We start from the raw sequence: 22,326 nt of genomic DNA on the forward strand, positions 1-22,326 counted from the left end.
CCCCAGAAGTAATTATAAATAAGATTCTTCATCGCCTCGATAGCAGTCTTTTTTTTTTTTTTTTAATTTTTTTTTTTTTTTAATTTTTTTTTTTCAACGTTTATTTATTTTTGGGACAGAGAGAGACGGAGCATGAACGGGGGAGGGGCAGAGAGAGAGAGAGAGAGGGAGGGAGACACAGAATCGGAAACAGGCTCCAGGCTCTGAGCCATCAGCCCAGAGCCCGGCGCGGGGCTCGAACTCCCGGACCGCGAGATCGTGACCTGGCTGAAGTCGGACGCTTAACCGACTGCGCCACCCAGGCGCCCCATCGATAGCAGTCTTAAGATTCTCTCTGTGTTCCTTCACTTGGCTGGAAGGGGAACCAATTTCAGAAATTGTTGTGATTTACCTAGGATCCAGGTGACTTGAGGAAGTCTGAGCTCTTATTTCTAGGTTTTACTAGGTACCCAGGAAGTGGATGGGCTTTGAGGGATCACCTTGATACCCTGGTGCAAATGGGACTTCTCTTACAAAGGTCCAGGCTGATGGTCACAATCTACTGAGCTGCTTCAGTAAGAACCAGGAGCTGTGACACCACTGTGGGAAGCGAGGTGGGCTAGGAAGCAGTGTGAGCTCGGTGAGAGTGGCTGTGGGGTAGAGACACACTCTGTGACTCGGCTCCACCTTTGTCCACCTTCAAAAGCTGCTCTCCCCTTGCCCACCTTAGCTCTCTTGGTAGATGGAAGGGCTGTTTTAAATTATGAGATAGCTATTCTAATTAGGTATTTTTAAGTATGTTTTCATTTTACTCCTTTAGTTTGTCATGAACTAGCCCTGATAAGATACACTTTATTCAACAAAGTTTACACTGTAAGTTGGATATTAATAATACAAACAGTCCAACAGAAATGCCCTATGTATCTTTTTTTTTTTCTGTTTCTTTAATAGAAAAGCTGTCTACCTTCCTCTGGAGGAAGGGACAGGCAGGGATGGGAGAATGGGACCGAGAGAGGGACAGTTCCTCTGGTTTATCAGTAGTGCTGGGTAGCTCTTGAAATTTATGTTGCCAGATACTATTGTCATTGATTTTGATTGGTTTCGTGTCTCCTGTCCACCTCACACATCACCACCACTGTGCCCCTCCCTCTAGTAGAGAAGGTGACAGTTTCCTCGCTGTGCCACCCTGAGTCACTGGAAAGCAAGGGACCCCTGATGGCAGGGAGAAACGGGAGGCCATCCATTCAGAAGCCTGGTGTTGGGAGGAAGTCCATGGAAGCTCTAAGTGTAGGCCTGGCAAGCAGAGAGGAGGGGCCAGAGGAGGGCGCAGGAAAGCAGAATAAGGGGTAGAGGTGAGTAACACTCCCACCTCTCCTTGACCTAAAAGTCTTAGAGAAAGATGCAGATAAATAGATCGCCAGGGTTGGCTGATGGTATGTACTCGTCACGGGCCTCTGTGGACTTGCTCCCGCGCCTCTTCCCCACCCTCCCTTGGGAGCATCTCTGATCTCCCTCATCCAGCAAGGTGTGGCCCACACACTGTCCCATCCCCTCTGTCCATCCCCACGCCCTAGAGTTGTGTTTTGTGTTTCCTCAAGAACAAGGCCATTCCTGTCTTCTGCCTCCCTTCTCAAGTCTTGCCCTCCGGTCCCAGTTTACTCTTGGATTCCACGCAGCGTAGAGGTTACAAAAAGAGGCAAATGCGTGTTTGTGTGAGGTCACTAAACCAGGCAGTGTGACTCTACAGTCCTCCCTCCTGGTTGAAAAGTCAATAGAAGAAGGCCTTCAGGACTGCCATTTGGTCATGCCTACAGTATCAAAGACTAAAGGAAAAATGAACAAAGCACAAGTCGGTATGTACTTTCCAATAATTTTTTTGTTTTTAATATCAATTGATGTTTTAAAAAATACAGAGGTGTTTGACACAGAATAGCACCATTGTGTAGGACACACACAGTTCCTGCGCCCGGCACCTGAAGGGGGCTCTTCTTGCCTGGGCTGGGGACAGTCACTCAGGGGGCGTTTGACTCACACCAGTTAGTTTCCTGCCTCTGCCTCGACCCAAAGGTCTTACAGGAAGACAATAAATAAATAGAACACCGAGATTTTATTTTGCAGTCTGCCCAGTTCAGGTCTCTCAGAAAGAGAGAGGAGAAAAGTCCACACTGTTGAGCGGGTGGGATGAATGGACATCAGGTCAGGTCAGCCATTCAGTGCAGAGCCCTAGAGTGACTGGGACTGGAAAATACTTGGGTCCTCTGGGTTGGCAATGGATTGTGTTGTTTGTGGGTTCGGGTTTTTACAAGAAGCAGACAGGCCCTATGTCCACACCAAATTCCTGCTCAGGCCCTCCTATGTCCATGGGTGCAATGTCAATGATGGGGAGACGCGAGGTCTTCTGTGACCGGTACTCGATCATAGTCTTGCCCCACTTACCGGTGTGTTTCTAGGGGAGAAAGAGAGGAGACACTGTCCAATGCCAGCTGCCCAGGACCCCAAAACGGAGCATCACAGAACACAAAGTGTAAAACACGCTCAGGGCTCCCCCGACCTCTCCTTGGCTTGCTGAAGCCCTCTCCACCCCAGCTCCTGTCCTTTCCAGCAAGGCCCCCTCCACCTGCTCCCTCCCCCACAGTGAGCGTCTCTTCACTCCATCCCCAAGGCAGACCCACACACACACCATGAATACTCCTACGAGAGTAACTGGACGTGCCAGGTAGGACTTCTTTCCCCTGAGCCCAGGGAGTGAAGAAGATACAACAATGGCACCTTTCCCTCCCCTGGCACTCCGCACGCCTTCTCTACATAACCCCTCACGCTCACCTCTCAAGGATCCTATCACCTTAGGCCTATGACACCTGCTGTGGACCAACCCTCTGCCTGCTCCAGCCAGCCCGACTCACCGTGCAGCCATCCTTCAGGACAGTATATGTGAACCTGCTGTTGCCCTCAGCCCGGATCTCCACATCATTGGAGCCCTGGATGAGCAGGGCCTTCTTGAGGTTGCCAGCCGCTTCATCCAGGTAGGCAATGCTGTTCTTGCAGTGGTAGGTGATATTCTGGGAGCCCTCGGTGGACAGCAGGCGTAGGAAGGTCATCTGGACGTTGGCAGTGTTGGGAGCCAGGTTGTCATCTCCATAGCTGAACTGTCAGGGCAGAGAGCGATGGCGTGAGGCCCAGGGGCAGTGTCCAGTGGGATCATGGTTAAGAATACTCTTCAGAAGAGGGAAAGAGGAGGAAGTCTCCAAGAAAAGTGGTGGGCGAGGTGCCACCAACTTCAAGGGAGAAGGTGAGGAGCCGTCTGGGGCCCAGAGCAGCCAGGTACTCACGTGGAAGCCACCGTTGATGGTTTCTCCGAACCAGATGTGCTTCTTGTCCTTGCTCCTGCTGCTCCACCAGTTCTTCTTGGGAACACTCGCTGGGTTGGGGTAGACGCAGGTCTCGCCAGTCTCCATGTTGCAGAAAACCTTCATGGCGTCCAAGGTGCAGCCCTGGTTGGGGTCAATCCAGTAGTCTCCTGCAGGGGGAGGAGGCAGTACCCCATTGGGGCTCAGACAGGCACACACGTACTCCCGAGAGGGCCAGGCCTGCCTGGGAGAGACGGAAAGGCTTCCCAGGACACAAGGGGGAGAGGCACAGGCTGTGAGGGCCACGTGTGGCCAAAGGGAGGGGAGATGCAGGGATCTGGGAGCAAGGAGACCTGGACGGGAGAGTCTGATGCTAAACAGGGGCGCAAGCAACAGGGCAGGAGCAGCGCCTGCCTGGTGGATGGAACTCTACCCTCAAGTCACATCTGCCATGTAGCCATGGCAGGACGGGAGCCAGGGCTGAGGTATCTCTGCTGTGAAATGGAGGAGCAACCATCCACCAGAACCTTCCAGGCCTGGCTCTGGCCTGTGCTAAGAGCTGTCTCCTCCCTCATTCTGAAGGCGGTCATGCCCAGCAGGCCGATTTCCTGCTCTCCGGGGCCAGGGGCCCTGCCCTGCACCCTCACCGCTCTTCCATTCAGGGTGGCAGAGTTTCAGGTCCCGGCAGGTGCGAGCGGGGTTCTTGCGGGAGCCCTCGGGGCTGCGGATGCTCTCAATCTGGTTGTTGAGGGACTTGAGCGTGGCATCCACCTCGGCGTCGTGCTGTCTCAGGTTGCCAGCTGCCTGGTCAGCCCGCATGTACTGCAGGGGGTCGGGGCCCTTCTCTCTCTGGCCTAGGCCAGCAAAGGCAGACATGTCGATGCCAGGGCCAGGGGGACCTGGAGGGCCAGGGGGTCCGGGGTTTCCAGGAGGACCCTGTAGCAGGAAACAGAAATCAGCCAGGAACTGTGGGGATGTGCCCCTCCTGTGTACATCCCCACTTGCTAGAATATACTAGTGTCGGGGCGCCTGGGTGGCTCAGCCGGTTGAGCGGCCGACTTCAGCTCAGGTCAGGATCTCGCGGTCCGTGAGTTCGAGCCCCACGTCGGGCTCTGGGCCGATGGCTCGGAGCCTGGAGCCTGCTTCCGATTCTGTGTCTCCCTCTCTCTCTGCCCCTCCCCCGTTCATGCTCTGTCTCTCTCTGTCTCAAAAATAAACATTAAAAAAAAAAAATTTTAGAATATACTAGTGTCTTCTTCCAGACACTGGGTGGGGGAGGGGTGCAGCAGCCCAGGACCAAGAAAAATCACAGCATTTCCCTACTTCTTCATCAGCCCCTCTCTCCTGTTTCCCAACACCAAGCAGGACCCTCTGAACCTCCGGGGAAGACCCAGGACACAGGATGCCATCTTCACTAGCTGCAGGTGGATGCCCTGAAAGAGGCCCTTGGCACCAGAGAGCCCGAGCCTCCCAGATGCTGGGGAAGGAGTCAGGACACTTACAGCCGGGCCAGTTTCGCCCGAACGTCCGCGGGGACCAGGAGGTCCAATGGGGCCAGGGATTCCATTAGCACCATCTTTGCCAGAGGGACCGACGGGACCAGGAGGACCCTGCAGGCCAGGAGAGAGGAGCCGTCAGCAAAGGCAGGGGTGTTGGGGGGGGGGGGCAAGGGGGGCTGGTCGGGTGGCTGTCCTGATGGGAAGCCCTGCAGCTTCACATTTCTCGGAGGGCCCAGACTCGTCTCCGCTGGGCCAGGGACCAGCAGGGTGGCTTCACGGCTCTTCTGCCATCCTGAGCTCCTCTTTGTCGAATCCTATTCCCAGTGGGCCCAGCTGACAGCCAAGAGCTGTTCTCATGTTCATCCAGCCTGTGATCTCAGGGGGTTTCTGGCCACAGTCACCCGGAGCCCGTCGTCCTTCCACCTCCGAGTGAGGCCCCCTGAGCCCCAGGCTTCCCTCCCCATCAGAGCGCCCACACCTGGCCCCACCCCCGAGGAAGGACTCACTGCATCTCACTTACTCTAGGGCCAGAAGGACCAGCAGGACCAGAAGCACCTTGGTCTCCAGAAGGACCCTGTGCAGAAGGAAGAAGCAAAAGTCAGAGGTCAGCACAGACAGGGCCCCATCTTCCAGGATGGGAAGCCTTCTTAAATATGCATACGATGCATGTCCCCCCTCCCCCGTCCTTTCCATTTGCTCCTCCCTCCAACCCCAAGGAAGTCTTGGAAATTTTTCTTTTGGTCCTGGATATTTCTTAGGATGATCCCAAGCTGGGTTGGCTGCATGGGACACTCAAGTGAGCTCTGAGCAGTGGGAGGCACCTGGGAGACATGCACAGACAGCAATACTCACAGGAGGGCCGGGCAGACCCTGCAGACCAGTGAAGCCACGGTGGCCCTTCAGGCCCCTCTCGCCAGCCTCTCCAGCTTCTCCTTTGTCACCTCGGGGACCTTGAGGACCCTGGGAATGAGACAGACACAGGTTGGGTCAGGTTGACCGGGGTAGAGACCTCTTGTTGGCCTCACCTGAGCCAAGGAGTCCCAGGATCCGCACAGTCCCCACTGACCTCCAAGCCTGCCCCAGTTAGGAACCCAACAGAGGACACTCAGATACTCACTGGGATTCCCCGGGCTCCGGCTGGTCCTGCAGGGCCCATGGGGCCTTGTGCGCCCTGTGAGGGAGAGAGTGGGAACTCTGTCAGCAAAACCCTCCTCTGCCTATGGCCCAGACTGGGCCCCAAGACTCCCTGGACCCAGGGATGCATCCAGGGCCTGGGAGTCAGGCACGTAGTGGACGAGCTCCCAGCTCACTTGGCCACCCTTCTCCACTTCCAGCTTTTACTGAATTAAGGATACTCACAGCTTCTCCTCGGTCTCCCTGCTTTCCAGTTGGGCCAGCGGGGCCAGGAGAGCCAGGGGGCCCAGGGGCTCCAGGAGCACCCACGGGACCAGTCTCACCACGATCACCCTGTCAGGAGAGAGGTCTCAGGCTTAGAGAAGAATGTTCCAGAAAATCCATGGAGAAAAGGCCCTTGCAAACTGAGACAAGACTCTGACTCTAGCCCACCACCTGGGGCTGACCTGGTAGGCCCAACAGAATATTCTCCTGTCCCACTGCTCATAGAGAGACCGAGATATTCACCTTGACTCCAGCCGCACCATCTCTGCCAGGGGGGCCATCAGCACCAGGGCTTCCCTGGGCAAGAGGAAACAAGATGCCATTAGAGCTGCCCCTGCCAGACTCCCGTTCTGTTCCTCCCTTCTCCCCTCGGGAGCCCCAGGCTTGTTCCCTTCCATCCTGCTAAAGCTTTGGAAGCTCAGCAAGCTTCCTTCTGCCTTTCCTGCCCACGTTACCAGTTCTTAGTCTCTGTGTCCCTCTCTCTCTCCCATCACGACCTTCCATCGCAGCTGGGCACTTGGGCCTATGGGCCCATCCCATTATCCCCTCCTCCAGGGCACCAGGACTGGGCCTGGCTGGCCCGGCACACCTCTCCCTGGGAAGGGCCACACACACAGTGGGTCCCATTGCTCACCTCTCGTCCAGGTTCGCCAGAAGGACCAGTCAGGCCAGGAGGACCCACGGGGCCGGGGGGACCTCGGTCTCCAGATGCTCCGGGAGCTCCCTGCTTGCCAGGCTCACCCTGGAGGGACAGCGACAAAGAGGATGAGTGTGCACTCTAAGAATCCCGTCCTGGGACATACTGAGCCCTTCCAAAGAAAGGGCTGACAGAGAGACAGTGCTGAGGGTGCAGAGTAGGGGGAAATCTCAGGGGGTAGTATTGCTTCTTCAGAGACCAGGCCACCAAGAGCACTGAGTGAAGAACACCAGCCAGAGCCAGGCTGGGCCCAGTTCACCAGAGGAAGGGGCATCCTTCACTCACCGATGGGCCAGGCAGGCCGGGGAATCCTCTCTCACCACGTTGCCCAGGAAGACCAACAATGCCCCTTTGACCAGCCAGACCTTGGGGACCTGGAGGACCATCGGGACCCTAGAGAGGGAAGGCGAGAGTGAGAATTTGAGCTCTGACAGGGAGTGGCCCAGCCATCCACACCCAGCCTGGCAGCCATTCACAGGTCCCAGCACTCTTCCCTGGCAGTGGCCCCCTCCATGGTGTCCCCTCCTCCTCCATGCCCTGTGAGCTCAGAAGACTTCCTGGCCCAGGCCTGGGAAGGACTTACAGAGGGACCATCATCTCCAGGCTCTCCCTTCTCGCCAGGGGGCCCGGCAGGACCTTGGAGGCCAGGGTCGCCAGCACGGCCAGGGGGGCCGCTGTCTCCTCGAGCACCTTTAGGACCATCTTTTCCAGAAGGACCAGGGGGACCAGGGGGTCCAGGGTTGCCCTAGAAAAGCAAATGCAAGAAATGAGAACTCATCTCACCCTGCCCCATCCAGACTGCCAAAGCCACTGTGGCCCCAGGGATAGCAGTTCCCCTCTGTGGCTCCCTCCACACAAAGGAAGCTTGACCCCCACCCCTGTCTGCTTCTTCCACCTTCCCTCCCAGGAGGGAGCTCTGAGCAGCCAGCCCTAGCTTGTCCAGCCCCACATTTGCTTTTTCTGATCTACTTGGACTTCTTCCTGCCTCCTTTCTTTTAGAAATCTCAATCCCACCATCCCTCAAGGAACAGTTCAAACGTGGCTCCTCGGACCCCTAAACCTCTGCACCCACTCCCCCTGCACTTGATTGGTGGTAAACTGGTGACTTTTCACCATCTCTCGTCCCTCCATGGCAGATTCCCTGTGGGCAAAATGTAGAACTCGTACAGGCCGGGAACACAGAATGCGCTCAAGAAATGTGTTGAGGCAATCGTGCCAGCCTGTCCTGCCCACTGAGCCAGGAATCGGAGGGTCCAAGCCCAAGCCGGCAGGGAAGGTTGCCCATGGCCACAGCCCTTGCTCGCAGCTGTTTACGAGAACAGGTCCCCATGATCAATTACTCCCAGGAGTGGGAAAAGGCACAAAGGGATGGAGGCCAGCTTGCACTCTTTGGAGCCCTGCTGGGACTGTGCCAGGCTCTTCAACCCCTGCTGTGCCCCCCATGCCAAGAGTAAGGTAAGAACCATCCAGGAGCATCACTTACATTGGAGCCTGGGGGTCCGACACGGCCAGCAGCTCCAGGGAATCCGGTGGCTCCCTATGGGATGAGAAGAAAGACTCTGAATCCCTCAGGCCCTCAGAAGCGTCAGGAATCATATCGGGGGACAGACAGGGGTGTCTCAGAGGCTGGTGTGGAAAGGGGCAAGGAGAGCTAGAGAAGGAGAAAGGGCCCCATGGGGTCTGGCTATTGGATCAGGAAGCTGCAGCTTCTCTGCCTCCAGCTCCTGTAGGGGGTGGGGTGAGGAGGTGCATCCAAGTGGGACAGCCAGTGCTTTGGGAGCTGAGCAGGGGGCCTGCCCAGGACCACAGACCTCCCCGGATCACCGCACACCGGCAGAGAGGGGCTCCCGTTCTCCCACATGGCTGTGGGATGGGCTCAGGCTGGGGGCAGAAGCAAGGCTAAGAAAGAAGGGGGTGAGTAAATCCCAGAGCACCACCGTGGGAGCATCTGGCCAGGCCTTCTTCGTGACAGCAGCTGCCGCCCCCAAGGCGCCCTCCACCCCACCTGGTGGGAACGGGGACCTCACTCACCGGGGGGCCTTGAGCACCTCGGGCTCCTTTAGGACCAGTCACACCAGTAGGACCCTGGGAAGGAAGGAGAGAGACAGTGAGGCCCGGTCACCCGGAGGAGAGCTGTGGGCTTCTGGGTATAGGGCCTGTCTGACCCCCAAGAGCCGACTCCCAAGGGGTTAGTTTTCCGAGATGTAGCTTTCTTGTCACTAAAATCCCAGCCTGGGGAAGGCATCATAGGTGGGCCTGCCACCCCCTCCGAGAGAGACTCGTGCTCTAGGAGACCTCGGGGGTGGTGGGGGGGAGGCCTGGCAGGCATCTGCAGAGCTGGTTGGAGGTCTCCCCCTTCCCTCCCCAGGAGCCTGGCTGCGTCTTCCCTGGTCATCTATCCTTAGCCTGCACTCTGTGTCATCTCCTGGCCCCCACACCCTAGACGACATAAGCCAGTTAACTCCTTTTGAACCTCTATCCCCAAGTACAGATTCCTCCCCACAGCTGCTCCCTTCTGGGGCTGGGGCAGCAGCAGCAGCAGGCTCTAACATCTGCCAGGTAGAGGGGCTTCAGCTTGGGGTGACACCCAGGCCTCCTGTCCAGGCCCCTCATCCTGCACCCCAACATCCCTATCCCATGGGAACAGCTCCTGGGGGAGCTCACTGCTACCCACCTGAGGTCCAGGAGCTCCAGAGGGGCCCTGAGGACCCGGGGCACCAGCATCACCTTTCTGGCCAGCCTCTCCTTGCTCGCCCTTGGCACCTGGCTGGCCATCAGCACCCTGTCCCAAGGAGGAGGAAGCAGATGAGTTAGAGGCAAGCCAGATACTCCACGTTCTTCCAAAAGGGCCAGAGCTCTGGGTGAGTGGGTGGGTCAGTAAATGAGTGAGTGAGCGAGCTGCTCTAAGATGGGACTGTGAGATCAGCGTGGAGGTGCAAGGAAAGACGGAAGAGGCCATTTCCCTCTTTACATTCTGTCCCTCCCTCCCTCCCCCACAAGCTAGAAGGTGCCCTCAGGTGTAGAGCTGGCCTGAGCAGAGGGGTGGGAAGGAGGGTGGACAGGGACACTCACGGGAGGTCCTGCGAATCCAGCGGGCCCGGGGGGGCCGGTCTCTCCACGTTCACCCTGTGGGAGAGAGGGCCCAGGAGAGGTAAGGCCCTATGCCTGCCTGCTTCTGTCCTCTCCTATAACCCAGGCCCTTGTGGCCCAGCCCTTGCATAGAAAGCCCAGAGACAGGACACGCAGACAGCCTCCAGGAAGCTCTGTCCTAAATACAAGGGACCCACTTCAGAAGACCTCTCTTGGTCAGAGGATCTGGCGACCTGAAGGCCCTCCACCTCGACCGCATCATGGAGATGAGGCCTTCTCCCTCCATTCTCATCTCTGCTTCCTCCCCCAGACCCAAAGGGCCAGGCTGAGAGGCAGGGCGGCTTCTCTTGCTCCCAGGGGCCTGGGGACAGGGGCAGATACTCACCGGGGCTCCACGAGCACCAGCAGTTCCCGCAGGACCAGGAGGTCCAACTTCTCCCTAGGGTGGGGAGGGGAGACGAGAGCCACAGGTAAGGGGTGAGGGTCAGAGTGGGGACCTTAAAGAGCAAAGTGCATCCAGGGAGCCCTGCAGCAGATGGCCTGTTTTCTCCTTGTAGCTTCGGTCCGAGAGGTACTTCCTGGGGCCTCTGCTGAATGATGGTTTACCGGCCCCCTCCCTCCCTGCGACAGCTCCGCTGGACGGGGTGCACAGCCCCTGACTCTGCTTTTAAGAAGACTCCCACCCCTCACTCCTTGCAGCTACTAGTGGGCAGGAGGGTGCCAGCTGTTGAGTGAGGAGAAGAGACGGCAGTCTTTGGCAGGAGATGCACAGGTGTGATAGGGGAGGGGAGCCATGAGCAAAGGGAGCTGTGACTCACCTTCTCACCATTGGCACCGGCAGGGCCAGGGGGGCCAATGGGACCAGTCAGGCCCTAGGGAGAAAGGAGACAAAGGTGAGGGAGGAAGAGTTGACCAGGGACTTGGAGCCCAGTAGGGAGTCTGGGGACCTCACACCCGTGGCCCCAGCCTTGTCAGGAGAGTCCCAAAGCTGCCCAGCCTGCACAACTGAGATAGGACAGGGGCTGTGCTCACACACTGCCCTTCCGTGCCCAGAGCGCAGGGCTGGAGACCCACGGGGTCCCCAGGGTGCCTGCAGCCAGCATTCACTTACTCGTCCACCGTCCTTCCCAGGGGCTCCCTCGGGGCCTTTCTCACCAACGTCACCCTGTGGGATAGAGAAGATGGGCCACCTCAGGAGGGGGCTCTGGCTCCGTGTCACCCTGGCTGAGGCTGCAGGCACAGCTCAGCTCCTGGCCCAGCAGGGTTGGCTATGGGTTCAGGGTGAGAGGCGTGAGATGGAGGGAAGGGTTGGGAGAGGGGGGTCACTAAAAGACAAATAGTGCCTGGGGTGGGTGGGTCGGGGGGGAGGTCTCTAAGTTCCTCAAGAGGATTAATTAGGGACCCCCCCCCCCGCCCAGGTGCTGTGGGGAGGGGGCGAGTGTGGCACAGGGAAGCGCGGCTTTGGGGGAGGCACAGTAGGCCTGGTACTCACCCTGTCTCCCTTGGGCCCAGCGATGCCAGCTGCTCCCCTCTCACCGGGCATCCCCTGCAGACCTGGAGGGCCCTGAGCCCCAGGGGGGCCGGCTGGGCCAGATGCGCCCTGTGGGGTGGGGGTAGAGGAGTCTGTGGTGGGCAGCACCTGCCCAGGACCCCAGCACCCAAGCCCCCCTTCCTCCCCTGCCAGGCCTCCTTTCTGTCTTGTCTTCCATCTTCCCTCCCCTCCCCCAGCAGGGCCTCCTAGGCTGACCCAGACAACCCCAACAGCCTCACTTACTTTGGGGCCGTCCGTGCCAGGAGTGCCAGGGAGGCCGCGGGGACCCTGGAGGCCCTGGGCACCGGGAGAGCCACGTTCACCTGGGAAACCTCGTTCACCCTGTGGCAGAGACACCATGGGGCAGTCAAGTGAGTGATGGGGCAGAGGCCCAGGGAAAGGCAGGGGGGCAGCAAGCAGAGTGGGGCCCCGGGACCCGGGCGCGGCTCTGCAGGGCCAGGCTGGCAGAAATGCACAGGGAAAGAGCAGGTCTGAGGGGACCACCAGAAACGGCCAGTGCTTACCCTGGGACCCACAAGGCCGGGGGCTCCAGCTTCACCAGGAACACCCTGGAGAACAAACAAAGACGTGTGAAAGAGGGGGAGATTTGATGTCCTGCAGCCAGGGAGGAGCATCCCTCCCTCTGGAGGCTGAGCTGGGATGTGGCCCGGACACTCCGGGCCTCGTGGGGCTCCTCGTGCCCTCCTGCAAAGCAAAAAAGACCTTCCCATCTAAATAGTTTGCAGGTTCAAAGAGCCCCACACTCACCTGGTCACCTGGCTTTCCACCTTCACCTGGGGGACCGGGAGGGCCAGGAAGTCCCTAGAAGGCAGTGACATGCGTTAGCAAGAGAGTAAGTTTACTCCTCCCGCCCTCCAGGGAGGCCCAGCCCAAGGCCAGAGCCAGGACTGCAGGGAAGCCTCACCCCCCTGGCCCCCATGAGAGGGGCGGGCCCTCCACCTGCAGTGCCTACTACCGCCCGCAGAACCCCGGGCTTGGAAAGGACTGAAGAGGGGGCCCAGTCCGGCCACCTACCTGGAACCCAGATGGCCCAGGGGCACCCTGCTCGCCTCGTTCACCGGCAGGTCCCTGCAGAAGGAAACAAACGTGACCCGAGCGCTCCGGAGAATCTAAGAGCCTCAGACACAGGGCACCGGGGTGTTCAGCAGGAGGACAGGCCAGACACCCCCCTGCACCACCCAACAGGGTTGCAGGAGTGTGTGCCTCGCTATTCTCCCACCAATGACCTGCACTCCTGAGACGGGTGGGGTCCACACTGCCTTGGCTGAGTGGGTCTGGTGTCCCGCATGAGCCCACACCCAAACTGTTAGTTTCAATGCCGAGCGGTCCTGAGGTGCCTCGGCCTCCACACCACCGCCCCCATGCCCACAGGGCCACCTAGAGAGGCCAGGCAGGTACTTACAGCGGGTCCGGGGGGCCCCGCAGCACCGGTCTCACCATCTTTGCCGGGAAGACCCTAGAGGGAAGGGAAAAGGGTGAGGTCCTGACACACGCTCTTCAGTTCTGTAGACCCCAGTACTGGGCAGACACAGTCGGTGGCCCTGAGTTTCCATGATCCCGCAACCTGAACTCCATTTCTCCCCACTTCCTTTCCTGAGCCCCTCCTTTTCCCAGTCTTGCTCAGCATGGGAGCCTTCCCCAACTCCCGGCTACTGACCAATAGCGACTAGAAGTCATCCTGTGTGGACTCCCAAAGGCCCTAGAGAAGCATGGGCTCAGCAACAGGACTCCACGCTGCTAACTAGGGACCCCAGGAGCATGCCACGGGATTCCTCTCCCCTTGAGGGTGTCCAGCCAGCACCAATACGTGGGTAGTGAGACGGGGTACTTACTCTCAGTCCAGGGGCACCGGGAAGTCCCTTCTCACCAGCCTTGCCAGGTTCGCCCTGGAGGAAAGAGTGCAGGACCATGAAGGGAGGGTTTTGGTGGTGGGGGCAGGGGGGTAGAGCAGGTGGGGGAGCCTGGGGCTTGGGGCCACAGCCTGATGGACAGGAAAAGCTCAAGCTGAGAATCAGCACCTTGTCTTACACTCAGAGGGTATGGCAGCACTGCCCCATGGAACAATGTCACGGCTGAGATGTCCCGAAGCTCTAAGGAGCCCCGGGTTTCCCCAGATCACATGCACTCCTGTGGGACATGGAGGCCCCAGATGCCATGGCACCCAGGATCCCACTCAGACCTGCCCTTGGTTAACTCTCTTTGGGAGCCAGTCCTTTCCACAGGGGGCAAGGAGGTAGGTGGCACCATGTGGAAGGAAATGGAAGGGCGGGTTATTACTTACATTGGCCCCTTTGGGGCCGGGGAAACCCATGACACCAGGCTGCCCACGAGCACCCTGAGGACCTGGAGGTCCAGGACGACCATCTTCACCAGGGGCTCCCTGAAAGAGAGGACACCGTTCTCAGAATGTAGACGCTCTTCCCACATCCGTCCATCCACCTACTAAGTGCCTACTACGTGGCAGGCACAGGGCAAGGCAACGACCAGACGCACGGCACAGGGATTGAGCAAGGTTTCGACCAGCAGCCCTCGCCGCACATGTGGACCCCCGTCCGCAACAAGGTGCTGCTTAAATTAGAAGTTTTGCCTCTCACGGTGCACACCAGGCTTCGTCTTCCGCCGAGCAAAGGCCCAAATGCACAACGGGGTGGCACTTTCAGAGCTCCACACCTGGCCCCGGTACCTGCCATCTGCACCCCTCCCCTGTTCTCAAAATTCACGGGCTGCCCCCCACCCAGACTCCTGTCTGTCTTCCTACCTGCCTCCTCAAGGATATCCCCTCAACCTCTCCCAACAACTCCGAGTGGTAGACTTACAGAAGGACCAACTTTGCCTTGAGGACCGGCATCGCCAGGGCGTCCAGTGAGACCCTTTGTTGAGGAGAGAGACAGAGGGTGGGCGGGCGTCGGGGCAGGCCCCAGGTCCTCCCGATCCTCAGCACAGGGCTGGAGGGAGCAGGTGGGGAAGGGCACGAGGACTCCCGATCACAGTCGGAAGTCAAGGACAAAGGCGGCTGGGCTACTTACCCGGGCTCCAGGAAGGCCAGGCTCTCCGGGACGGCCAGGATCGCCGTTGGCACCCTTGGGACCAGCAAGGCCGCTGGGCCCTCGCTCTCCAGGGGCTCCCTACACAAGGGGAGGCAGCAGTCATCAGCAGGCCATTTGACCAGCCATGCAGGGACCCTAAGCCCTTCTTCCCCCACTTACCTTTGGACCTGCCAGACCATCTTGACCTGGGAAGCCACGGTTTCCAGGAGCACCCTAGGAAGAAATGGGAGGGCAGGTGGTGAGTGACAATGGCCCCTGACCCAACGGTAACTCCAGGGAGCCCAGCCAGGCTTCGGGGGATCAGTCCCACCAACCCACAGTTTCTGTGGGGCTGTAGCTATGGCCGGCAAGATTCCGAGAGAGTAACTTCTTGGGCCTGACCTGGGGAGTAGCTCAAACCATTTCATGCCCTCCTGGGGGCACGGGGTACAAATAAGAAGGGCTCCCTGTCCCCGTGGCATTGAGTGGAGAAGAGAGGAATCTGATACTCAGGCCACAGGACTGGACAAGAACACAGAACCACCAAGACTCCACTTCCACGTTCAGGTCACACCCACAGAAAGTGGGGACTAGGAGTCCCCTTACCTCTAGAGTAAGAGCCCACTTACTCTTTCTCCAGGGGGACCAACGGGCCCAGCACCACCAGGCTCTCCACGGGCACCTCTCTTGCCTTCCTCACCAGCAGGACCAGGGGCTCCTTGGGGGCCAGCAGGGCCCTGAGAACCAGCACAAAAGAGAAACAGGGTGAGTGTTCACCTGGCCCCGGGTCAATCACTGACCTGGCATGTGGTGGAAGTGACCTTGGCCATTATTTCAGGGCTAGGGGATTTGGGGAAGAGGGGCCGTAGAGGGTCAGCCCAGGAAGAGCAGAAGTGGCCCAGTGGGAAGAGAGAGGGTGTAAGGGTCAAAGATGGGAGCTGAAGCTGCATCAGCTTCTCAACCCCGATATGTCCCCCTCCCCAGACACAGCCTGAGGGGTCCCAGATTAGGGGACAGGGCTATGGAGGAGGAGGGCAGTGGGCGGGGGGATGGCCTTGGGCCCAAGAGCTGGTGGGCAGATACTCACAGGCTCTCCCTTGGGGCCTTGTTCGCCTTTGAAGCCAGCAATACCAGGCTCACCCTTGAGAAAAGACAGAGGCAGGTTGTCACGCTGGGTTCTCTCCATGGAGCCTGCCCCCATCTCCAGAAACCCTTAAAGGCGTGCCTCCCCCAGCCCCCAACAAAGGACACTGGTGTGAGTGCAGGAAGGAGGGATGGCGGGGTTTGACCCCGATGGTATCGATGGGACTTGGGGTTCACTCTGGGTCTTACCGTCTGACCTTTCGGGCCCAGCGGACCAGTTGCACCTTGAGGGCCAGGTGGACCACGGGGCCCAGGGAAGCCGGGAGCACCAGCGATGCCCGGAGCACCCTGTCAGCATGAGTAGAAGAGAGGGGCATCAGGAGAGGGGGCAAGGAGGGACTGACCCCACCTGGAGGAGCCAAATCCAAGGGCCACACTCACAGCAGATCCTTTGGCTCCAGGAATTCCATCAGTTCCAGGGTTACCCTGAGGAAAGAGAGGGGGTCATTATGAAATAAGTAGCAAAGAATAAACCCCAGCTACCTCCCTGCCCTCCCAGACCACAGGCGCAGGGGCTGGGCCAGCAGCTGGCCGTCCCAGACATGGTCCTGCGGGGGGTTTCTGGGACAGGATGGGGTTGGAAGGAGACCTGCCCCTAGAGATCAGGGAGCAGGTGCTGGGCCTAGATGAAGGTTTGGTTGGTGGGTGTCCAAATGGGCTCCACTTCTCTCAGAGGTAAACAGAGTCAAGAGCACCCAGGCCACAGACTTCAGGCCAAAGGGAAGCTGTACTTACAGAGGCACCGGCCGGTCCAGGGGACCCAGGAGTACCAGGTTCACCGCGAGGACCTTGAGCGCCTTCGGGGCCTCGAGCACCAGTGGGGCCAGCTTCACCCTGGATAGAGACGGAGAGGGGTGGAGTGAGGAGACGCCGGGGGGCGGGTGGGGGGCAAAGACCTCTCCCCGGCCAGCAACAGCTCAGGGACAGAAAGCGGAGTTGCACACGCCGTACCCACTGTGCGCGTGCACGAGCGTGTTCCCCACGTGGTCCCACACGCCCCCCCCCCCCAGTGAGCTCGCCAACCTGATGCCTTCCCCCCACACCTCCTCCGCTCTCCGTCTCCCCTCCACACCTTAACCCCCCACAGCAAATGCACACCTCCGTGCTACGGCATCGGGCCTCAGGAAGGCCAGTGCTGGGGGGTCCTGCCCACGCTGAGGGGCGTGAGCTGGTAGACGGGCCACTGAGGTGGGCAGCCTTTACCTCCCACTCTCCACCTATTCCTTCAGCGGGGAAAGGGAGGCCCTCGGACATCTGGGCTCAGGGCACCACTCCACTTGCGTCTGGCCAACGTGCGAACACCGCCACCCCCAGGCTCCGGCCCAGGCCTGTCTGAAGCCAGCCAGGAAGCCAGGACGCAAGCAAGCCGGGACGAGCGCCCCACTCCACTTGCCCCTGCTCTGACCACGGTCCAGTCCTCCTCGGCCTCTGGCAGGTCCCGCAACCCCCCAAAATGGCCTCTGCTTTTATTTTCATTTTTTTCCTGAAAGTTACAACTGGCTGCGATCCGGGCTCTCTGGCCGGCCGAGTCCTCTGGGGAGGACTGCTGACCTGGAGGCGGGGCAGAGCCTCCTCAGGTTTCTTCTCAGAACATTCTTGCTCCACTCTTGTAATTATTATTTTCTAAAGGTCAGGCCCCCTCACCTTCCGCCGTCCCTCTTCACAATGGGTCTCCTTCACCCAGCTCCCAGGGCCTCAGACACTGTCTGGTTGCCATGGAAACCCCCAGGAGGGGAAAGGCAACCTGATGCCAGTGACCACATGGAGGCTCCTTATTCATCTCCCGGCTGCCCCGGGAGAGAATTCCCAGGGAACGTGCGCACTGGAATCCTTCTTGGGCCACAGGGGCCTTTCCCTGAACTGGCTGGCCTCCCACTGGCCCCTATTAATCCTTGGAAGAACTCTGTTCACACTGCCTGGAAGAGCCAGGCCCCCGATGGGGTAGGGGCGAGAGGGAAGCTTGGAGCTATCTCCTTGCCCACTTCCTCCAGCTCTCTTCCGGGTCTAGAGTTTGCCGTCCTCCAGTTCCTGGTCTTCTGCTCCCTCCCAGATCTCCGGTGTCTCCCCATCTTTTCCTCCCTTCCCCGGTCTGATGCTGTAACCACACCTCCAGCTTCTTATCGTTACATCTTACTTTCCCTTCCATCTGGTGACTGAACCGCCTGGCTCGTCCTTGCCTCCGCGGAGAGAAGCAGTGGGTGGGGGTGGGACACACTCCTCAGAAGGGAAGTGGGGGGACTGTCCAGGGGGCAGTCGGTGAGGGTGATGGGGTGGGGAGGGGGCGGCTCCCGACTCCACCCGCAGGGCACGTACCTTGGCACCGGGAGCACCAGGGAAGCCAGGACCGCCAGCAGGACCCACGGGACCCTGGAGGAAGGAAGGAGGGGGAGAGGGGAATGCTGCTTCCGGGCAGTGTTGCTGCAACCCCCAAAGGGGTTGCGAGCCACCCCCACACCTCACACTCCTTCCCACCTTTGTACTGATTTTGCACTACATCCATCGTGGCTCAGAGTCCCTGGGCGAAAACCGCCCCCTCTGCCTGAGCCTGGCTTCACGAGGCAAAGCCGGTTTCTAACTATAGACATGGTGAGAAGCAGATGATTCTTTTACCTATCTATCCCTCCTCAAAAAAAAAATGCCAAGAGGATGGCTGACAAAAATGAACCGTTGCTTCAAAGCTTGTTATCGACAGGCTAGGGTGATATGGATTCCTCTCCCTTTGCCCAAGAAGCGCCAGCACTGCCAACCCCACTGGGCTGCTGAAAGGGACTCGGGTAAACCTACCACAGATGACAGGCACTTACCGGAGGCCCAGCAGGGCCTGGTTGACCGTCGTTGCCCCGGGCACCCTATAAGCAGGGGGGGGAAGAAGCGGCCGTGGTGAGAGGTGCCTGACCAAGAGACCAGGCCCTCCCCGCCCACAGTGCCCGCCCCCCCACAGAAAATGTGGGCGGCGCTGGGCCCCAGGGGCCTCAGGGCTGAGTGGGGGGCTGGCCAGGGATGGGTGCAGGGCAGCCCCCCAGGGAGGAGCAGCCCCAGAACCCCTCCGTGTTGGGGGCAGCGGTGGGCAAATTCTGAGCTTAAACACAGCTTGGGTGCTCTCCTAGCTATTCCATCATTTCTTAAACTTCCATTTAGACCCCAAATATCCCCAACATCAAGGCCAAGCTACCATCTAAAGACTCAGTGAATCAGGCCAAAGGACAATGAAACAGCCAAGCAGCAAACCTCACACAATTCCTCCCACCTGCTCGCAGGGGGAAACACTTCCAGGGGCTTGGTTATCCTCCTTGGTTGAGGCTTGGTTAAGGCCTCCCCTTGGTTAGGTCCGGGATGCCTCTGGGCTCCGCCCTCTCCCCACCCACTGTAGACAACCTATTTCTAAGGAAACACAGATGCTGCCGCTGGCCCAGGAAGAAGCCGTGTTCTGCGATAGGGACAGAGCCCTGGGCACAGCCTGAGGACCACATCTGAGCTCTTGCCCCTGAGAGTCCTTTACACAGAAAGACAGGGCCGCCAGGTCGCTCTCTAGGACTAATTTTGAGGGTTTCCCCCCAGGTTTGTGGTGAGCACATTCTCACCCCCCCCCCCCAGCTTTCTCTCTCAAGGCCCCTCAGGGCCCAGGGAACTTTTACCCAAACTCTAGGAACCATTAGGCTAGGCCTGGCACCTGGTCCTTGGCAGGGGACTGGAGCAGGCCAGAAGGCAACCTTTCCCAAGCTGTGCCCCGCCTGCCTGCCTCTGCCTCTTCTAGGGTGCTAAAGAAGGATGCTTTGGGGGGGAGCTCATATTTTAAATAAGACTCAAATCTTCTTCCTGGCTATGATCCATTTCTCCTGACTGAGATGCTCCAGACTGGCATTAAACAGGAACGCAAGAGGAGACTTGACAGAAAAAAAATGTCAGAGGGAACATAAAGCCTCAGCGTTGGCCACGGCCCACTCTGGGCCAGGCCGGCTGCTTCGGGAAGCTATGGAGCACCCTCCCTCCGGGGGTTGGCCAGAGGAGAGGCCTGGGGCCCAGCATGACCCGCGAGGCCTGTGCTGGCGTCGGTGGCTCTCCCTGCAGCAGAGCTGGGAGAGGGCACAGTCTGGCCCAAGGGGGCACGTGACCACAGCAGGCAGAGGCCAGCCCAGCCCCGTCCCGGGCCCAGCCTTGACACCAGGCCTGCACTTGGAACTGCGTGACGTTGTCAACTTTCTATGCCAAAGCCTATACGCAGCCTGCCAGCCTGACTACTGCGGGGACAGGAACCAGCGGGGAGGAGCAAGGAGCAAGGCCTGCTGTGCTCAGGAAGGAGGAAGAACAGGGATGCGGCTCATCTCTGCCCCTGACAGGGTGCGGCCACCACAGCTCCGGGCCCGGCCAAAGAGCCACAGGCCAGGTCCTAATAATCTGCAAAAATAGCAGTGTTTCTTGGCAGCCCCAGCACTCTCTAATCCCCTCACACAAAGTGACCCTGGGACAAGGCACCTCAGCAGCTCCGGGGGACAAACGGGGGTCGGGGCTGCCTGTATCTCACTGATCTGCTCTGGAGGGAAATTTCTGCCAAACCGACACATTACGCAGGAGGCAGCAGAGTGAGTGAAGCTGATTTACTTTGGCCAGCCCTGCAACGGCCTGTGAGGAGGGGCCTCGGAGCCTGGGTGGCTGGGGTATGAGCTCAACTGAAAGCATAATCTTTCTCAAACACAGCTTTCATCACATCACTCGCCTGACCAAGCGCCTACAAGGGCTCTCCATTGCTGAGGGATCAGAAATAAACACCTGCGCCCTCCGCCGCCCGCCGCAAATCCCCTGCAAATCCCCATGCCCTTCACTTCCCACGTCAACAAGAGGCCACCAGAGGCGGAGGCTGCCGAGCAGGGTCTTGAGCTATGCAACCTTTCTGTGCCTCGGTTTCTCCTTCCCTAAAATGGGGAGAAGAACAGAATCTACTTCACAGGATATGAGGGAAGATTCGGTGAGACAAAGCATGTAAGGTATTAACCCGAGGAAGTGCCTGTGGCAGGGTGGCCACTGGGATTATCTATCACAGTATCACCAGCGGCAGCAGCAATGTCCAGTATAAAGACCCCATGTGCCTAGTTGATGCTAGACTGTTATGCTTTAATAGGGCATCATCTCAACAGCCAGAAAGAACAGACAGTAGCACAGCACCGTAAGTCTGTCCATAAGTTCAAACTGGATTGACCGGGGGCGTGGGGGCTGGGGGGGGCCCTGTGAAAGGGATTACCTGCACCATCCAGCCTGGTTAAGAGAGGATCCTGCCCTCACCAACCAACCCTCCCATCGCTGTCCTTCAACGGTGCAGACTCGGCCTGGGGATTTGCAGCAGGGTCACTCAGAGATAATCCTCACGGGGTGACAATGCTCTCTGCGCCTCACGGGGTCGTTTTGAGGGTCAAGCAAAACAGCCACCCACGAAAGTGCCTTGTAATCTCTAAAGGGCCGGCCAAAAGGTGGCCTTTGGCCTTGTCATTACTCACCGCAGCCCCAGCGGGGCCAGTCCGTCCTCTCTCTCCAGGCAGGCCGCGGGGACCCTGGAACACACACACCAGGACAACACACGCATGAGTCGGCTTAACGACGCTCCACAAGTCCTTCCCAGACACCGGAGTGGGGAGCGTGTGCCCGGGAGGCAAAGGTGTGGACGCCCCTGATCCTGCCTTCCTGACCCATCTAGAACTTCTCATATCACATCAAAGTTCTTCTGCCCAGCAGATCACACACACGCTCCTGTCGTTACTGTCGGGAGTCTGGTCACAGGCGTGCCTTGCTTTGTGCAATAGATGAACACCCCCCAAAACGTGGAGAATAAACAGAATTTTAAAAAACTGAAGCACATCCTAAGTGTGTTCACGGGCTATTTCAAGGAAACACTGGTGACACCTTGAACAAATCATCTAGCTGATAAATTTAGCTTTTGGATCTGATCGTAACCAGATCAAATCTACAAAACCGAGTATCTCCTCTGCACAAAGGGAGCAGGGGTGTCCATAGCAAGCAGAGTCATCTACTAGGCTTTAGGAGATGTCTGAAGAGCGTCCCGTGGGCCTCCCCCGGGGGTGATATTCACACTCACCATTGGGCCCGGAGAACCATTCTCACCCGGTGAACCACTCTCACCCTGGAAAAAAGATGCACAGTGTCAGTGAGCGGGACCCCACTGCCCCCAGAAAACTCCCAAGGAGGAAGCTGAAATCTCTGGTCAACTCAGCTACCACCGAGACCCCCCCCAAAGTTCAGTTCTGCGAGGGACAATTCCCCGAGCTCTCCCGGCCTCCTGCTCATCCATCAGGATGTAGGACTGGCTGTTCCCAACCAAAGCTGTTCTGACATCCTAACTCCACGGACTCAATAGCATCTCCTTGACCGGAAAGAAAGGCTCCTCCATTGTCCCCATGTGCTTCTTGGTCCTTACCTTCACACCTGGAGCACCAGCTTCTCCCTTAGCACCATCTAGACCTGGGTAGCCCTAGGGGACAGGAGAAAACATTCGATCACACTTCTGGAAGAAGATTCATGCCCCCCAAATGATTTTTCTCTCCCCAGGGCAATTCCTTCCTCCCAACACCCGCGTCCGTGATACTTA

General features: G+C 58.6%; 1 protein-coding gene and 1 long non-coding RNA gene across 3 annotated transcripts in view; one reads left to right on the forward strand and one right to left on the reverse strand.

The window, feature by feature from the left end:
* Positions 1–1,837: 1,837 nt before the first annotated feature.
* Positions 1,838–22,326, reverse strand: part of COL2A1 (collagen type II alpha 1 chain) — a 31,450-nt gene continuing 10,961 nt past the window's right edge. For both annotated transcript variants that reach the window (XM_045463144.1, XM_045463142.1), the window contains 41 exons: positions 22,156–22,209; positions 21,817–21,861; positions 21,221–21,274; positions 18,536–18,580; positions 18,045–18,098; positions 16,467–16,565; positions 16,113–16,157; positions 15,921–16,019; positions 15,676–15,729; positions 15,218–15,325; positions 14,769–14,822; positions 14,589–14,687; positions 14,379–14,432; positions 13,844–13,942; positions 13,395–13,448; positions 12,965–13,018; positions 12,577–12,630; positions 12,310–12,363; positions 12,066–12,110; positions 11,785–11,883; positions 11,503–11,610; positions 11,122–11,175; positions 10,829–10,882; positions 10,396–10,449; positions 9,993–10,046; positions 9,595–9,702; positions 8,952–9,005; positions 8,404–8,457; positions 7,504–7,665; positions 7,206–7,313; positions 6,858–6,965; positions 6,467–6,520; positions 6,185–6,292; positions 5,943–5,996; positions 5,678–5,785; positions 5,346–5,399; positions 4,829–4,936; positions 3,974–4,262; positions 3,309–3,496; positions 2,883–3,125; positions 1,838–2,425 (listed from right to left, as the gene is read on the reverse strand). In XM_045463144.1, coding sequence (XP_045319100.1) covers positions 2,279–2,425; positions 2,883–3,125; positions 3,309–3,496; positions 3,974–4,262; positions 4,829–4,936; positions 5,346–5,399; positions 5,678–5,785; positions 5,943–5,996; positions 6,185–6,292; positions 6,467–6,520; positions 6,858–6,965; positions 7,206–7,313; positions 7,504–7,665; positions 8,404–8,457; positions 8,952–9,005; positions 9,595–9,702; positions 9,993–10,046; positions 10,396–10,449; positions 10,829–10,882; positions 11,122–11,175; positions 11,503–11,610; positions 11,785–11,883; positions 12,066–12,110; positions 12,310–12,363; positions 12,577–12,630; positions 12,965–13,018; positions 13,395–13,448; positions 13,844–13,942; positions 14,379–14,432; positions 14,589–14,687; positions 14,769–14,822; positions 15,218–15,325; positions 15,676–15,729; positions 15,921–16,019; positions 16,113–16,157; positions 16,467–16,565; positions 18,045–18,098; positions 18,536–18,580; positions 21,221–21,274; positions 21,817–21,861; positions 22,156–22,209 — 3,594 coding nt within the window. In that variant the 3' untranslated portion in view covers positions 1,838–2,278. The remainder of the gene's footprint in view (positions 2,426–2,882; positions 3,126–3,308; positions 3,497–3,973; positions 4,263–4,828; positions 4,937–5,345; positions 5,400–5,677; positions 5,786–5,942; positions 5,997–6,184; positions 6,293–6,466; positions 6,521–6,857; positions 6,966–7,205; positions 7,314–7,503; positions 7,666–8,403; positions 8,458–8,951; positions 9,006–9,594; positions 9,703–9,992; positions 10,047–10,395; positions 10,450–10,828; positions 10,883–11,121; positions 11,176–11,502; positions 11,611–11,784; positions 11,884–12,065; positions 12,111–12,309; positions 12,364–12,576; positions 12,631–12,964; positions 13,019–13,394; positions 13,449–13,843; positions 13,943–14,378; positions 14,433–14,588; positions 14,688–14,768; positions 14,823–15,217; positions 15,326–15,675; positions 15,730–15,920; positions 16,020–16,112; positions 16,158–16,466; positions 16,566–18,044; positions 18,099–18,535; positions 18,581–21,220; positions 21,275–21,816; positions 21,862–22,155; positions 22,210–22,326) is intronic.
* On the forward strand, positions 4,946–6,663 carry LOC123590228. The gene is made up of 2 exons (XR_006708680.1): positions 4,946–5,429; positions 6,160–6,663. It is a non-coding gene; the product is annotated as an uncharacterized LOC123590228 (long non-coding RNA).

The sequence above is a fragment of the Leopardus geoffroyi genome, chromosome B4 (assembly GCF_018350155.1).
Source record: "Leopardus geoffroyi isolate Oge1 chromosome B4, O.geoffroyi_Oge1_pat1.0, whole genome shotgun sequence".
NCBI classification, from domain to species: Eukaryota; Metazoa; Chordata; class Mammalia; order Carnivora; family Felidae; genus Leopardus; species Leopardus geoffroyi.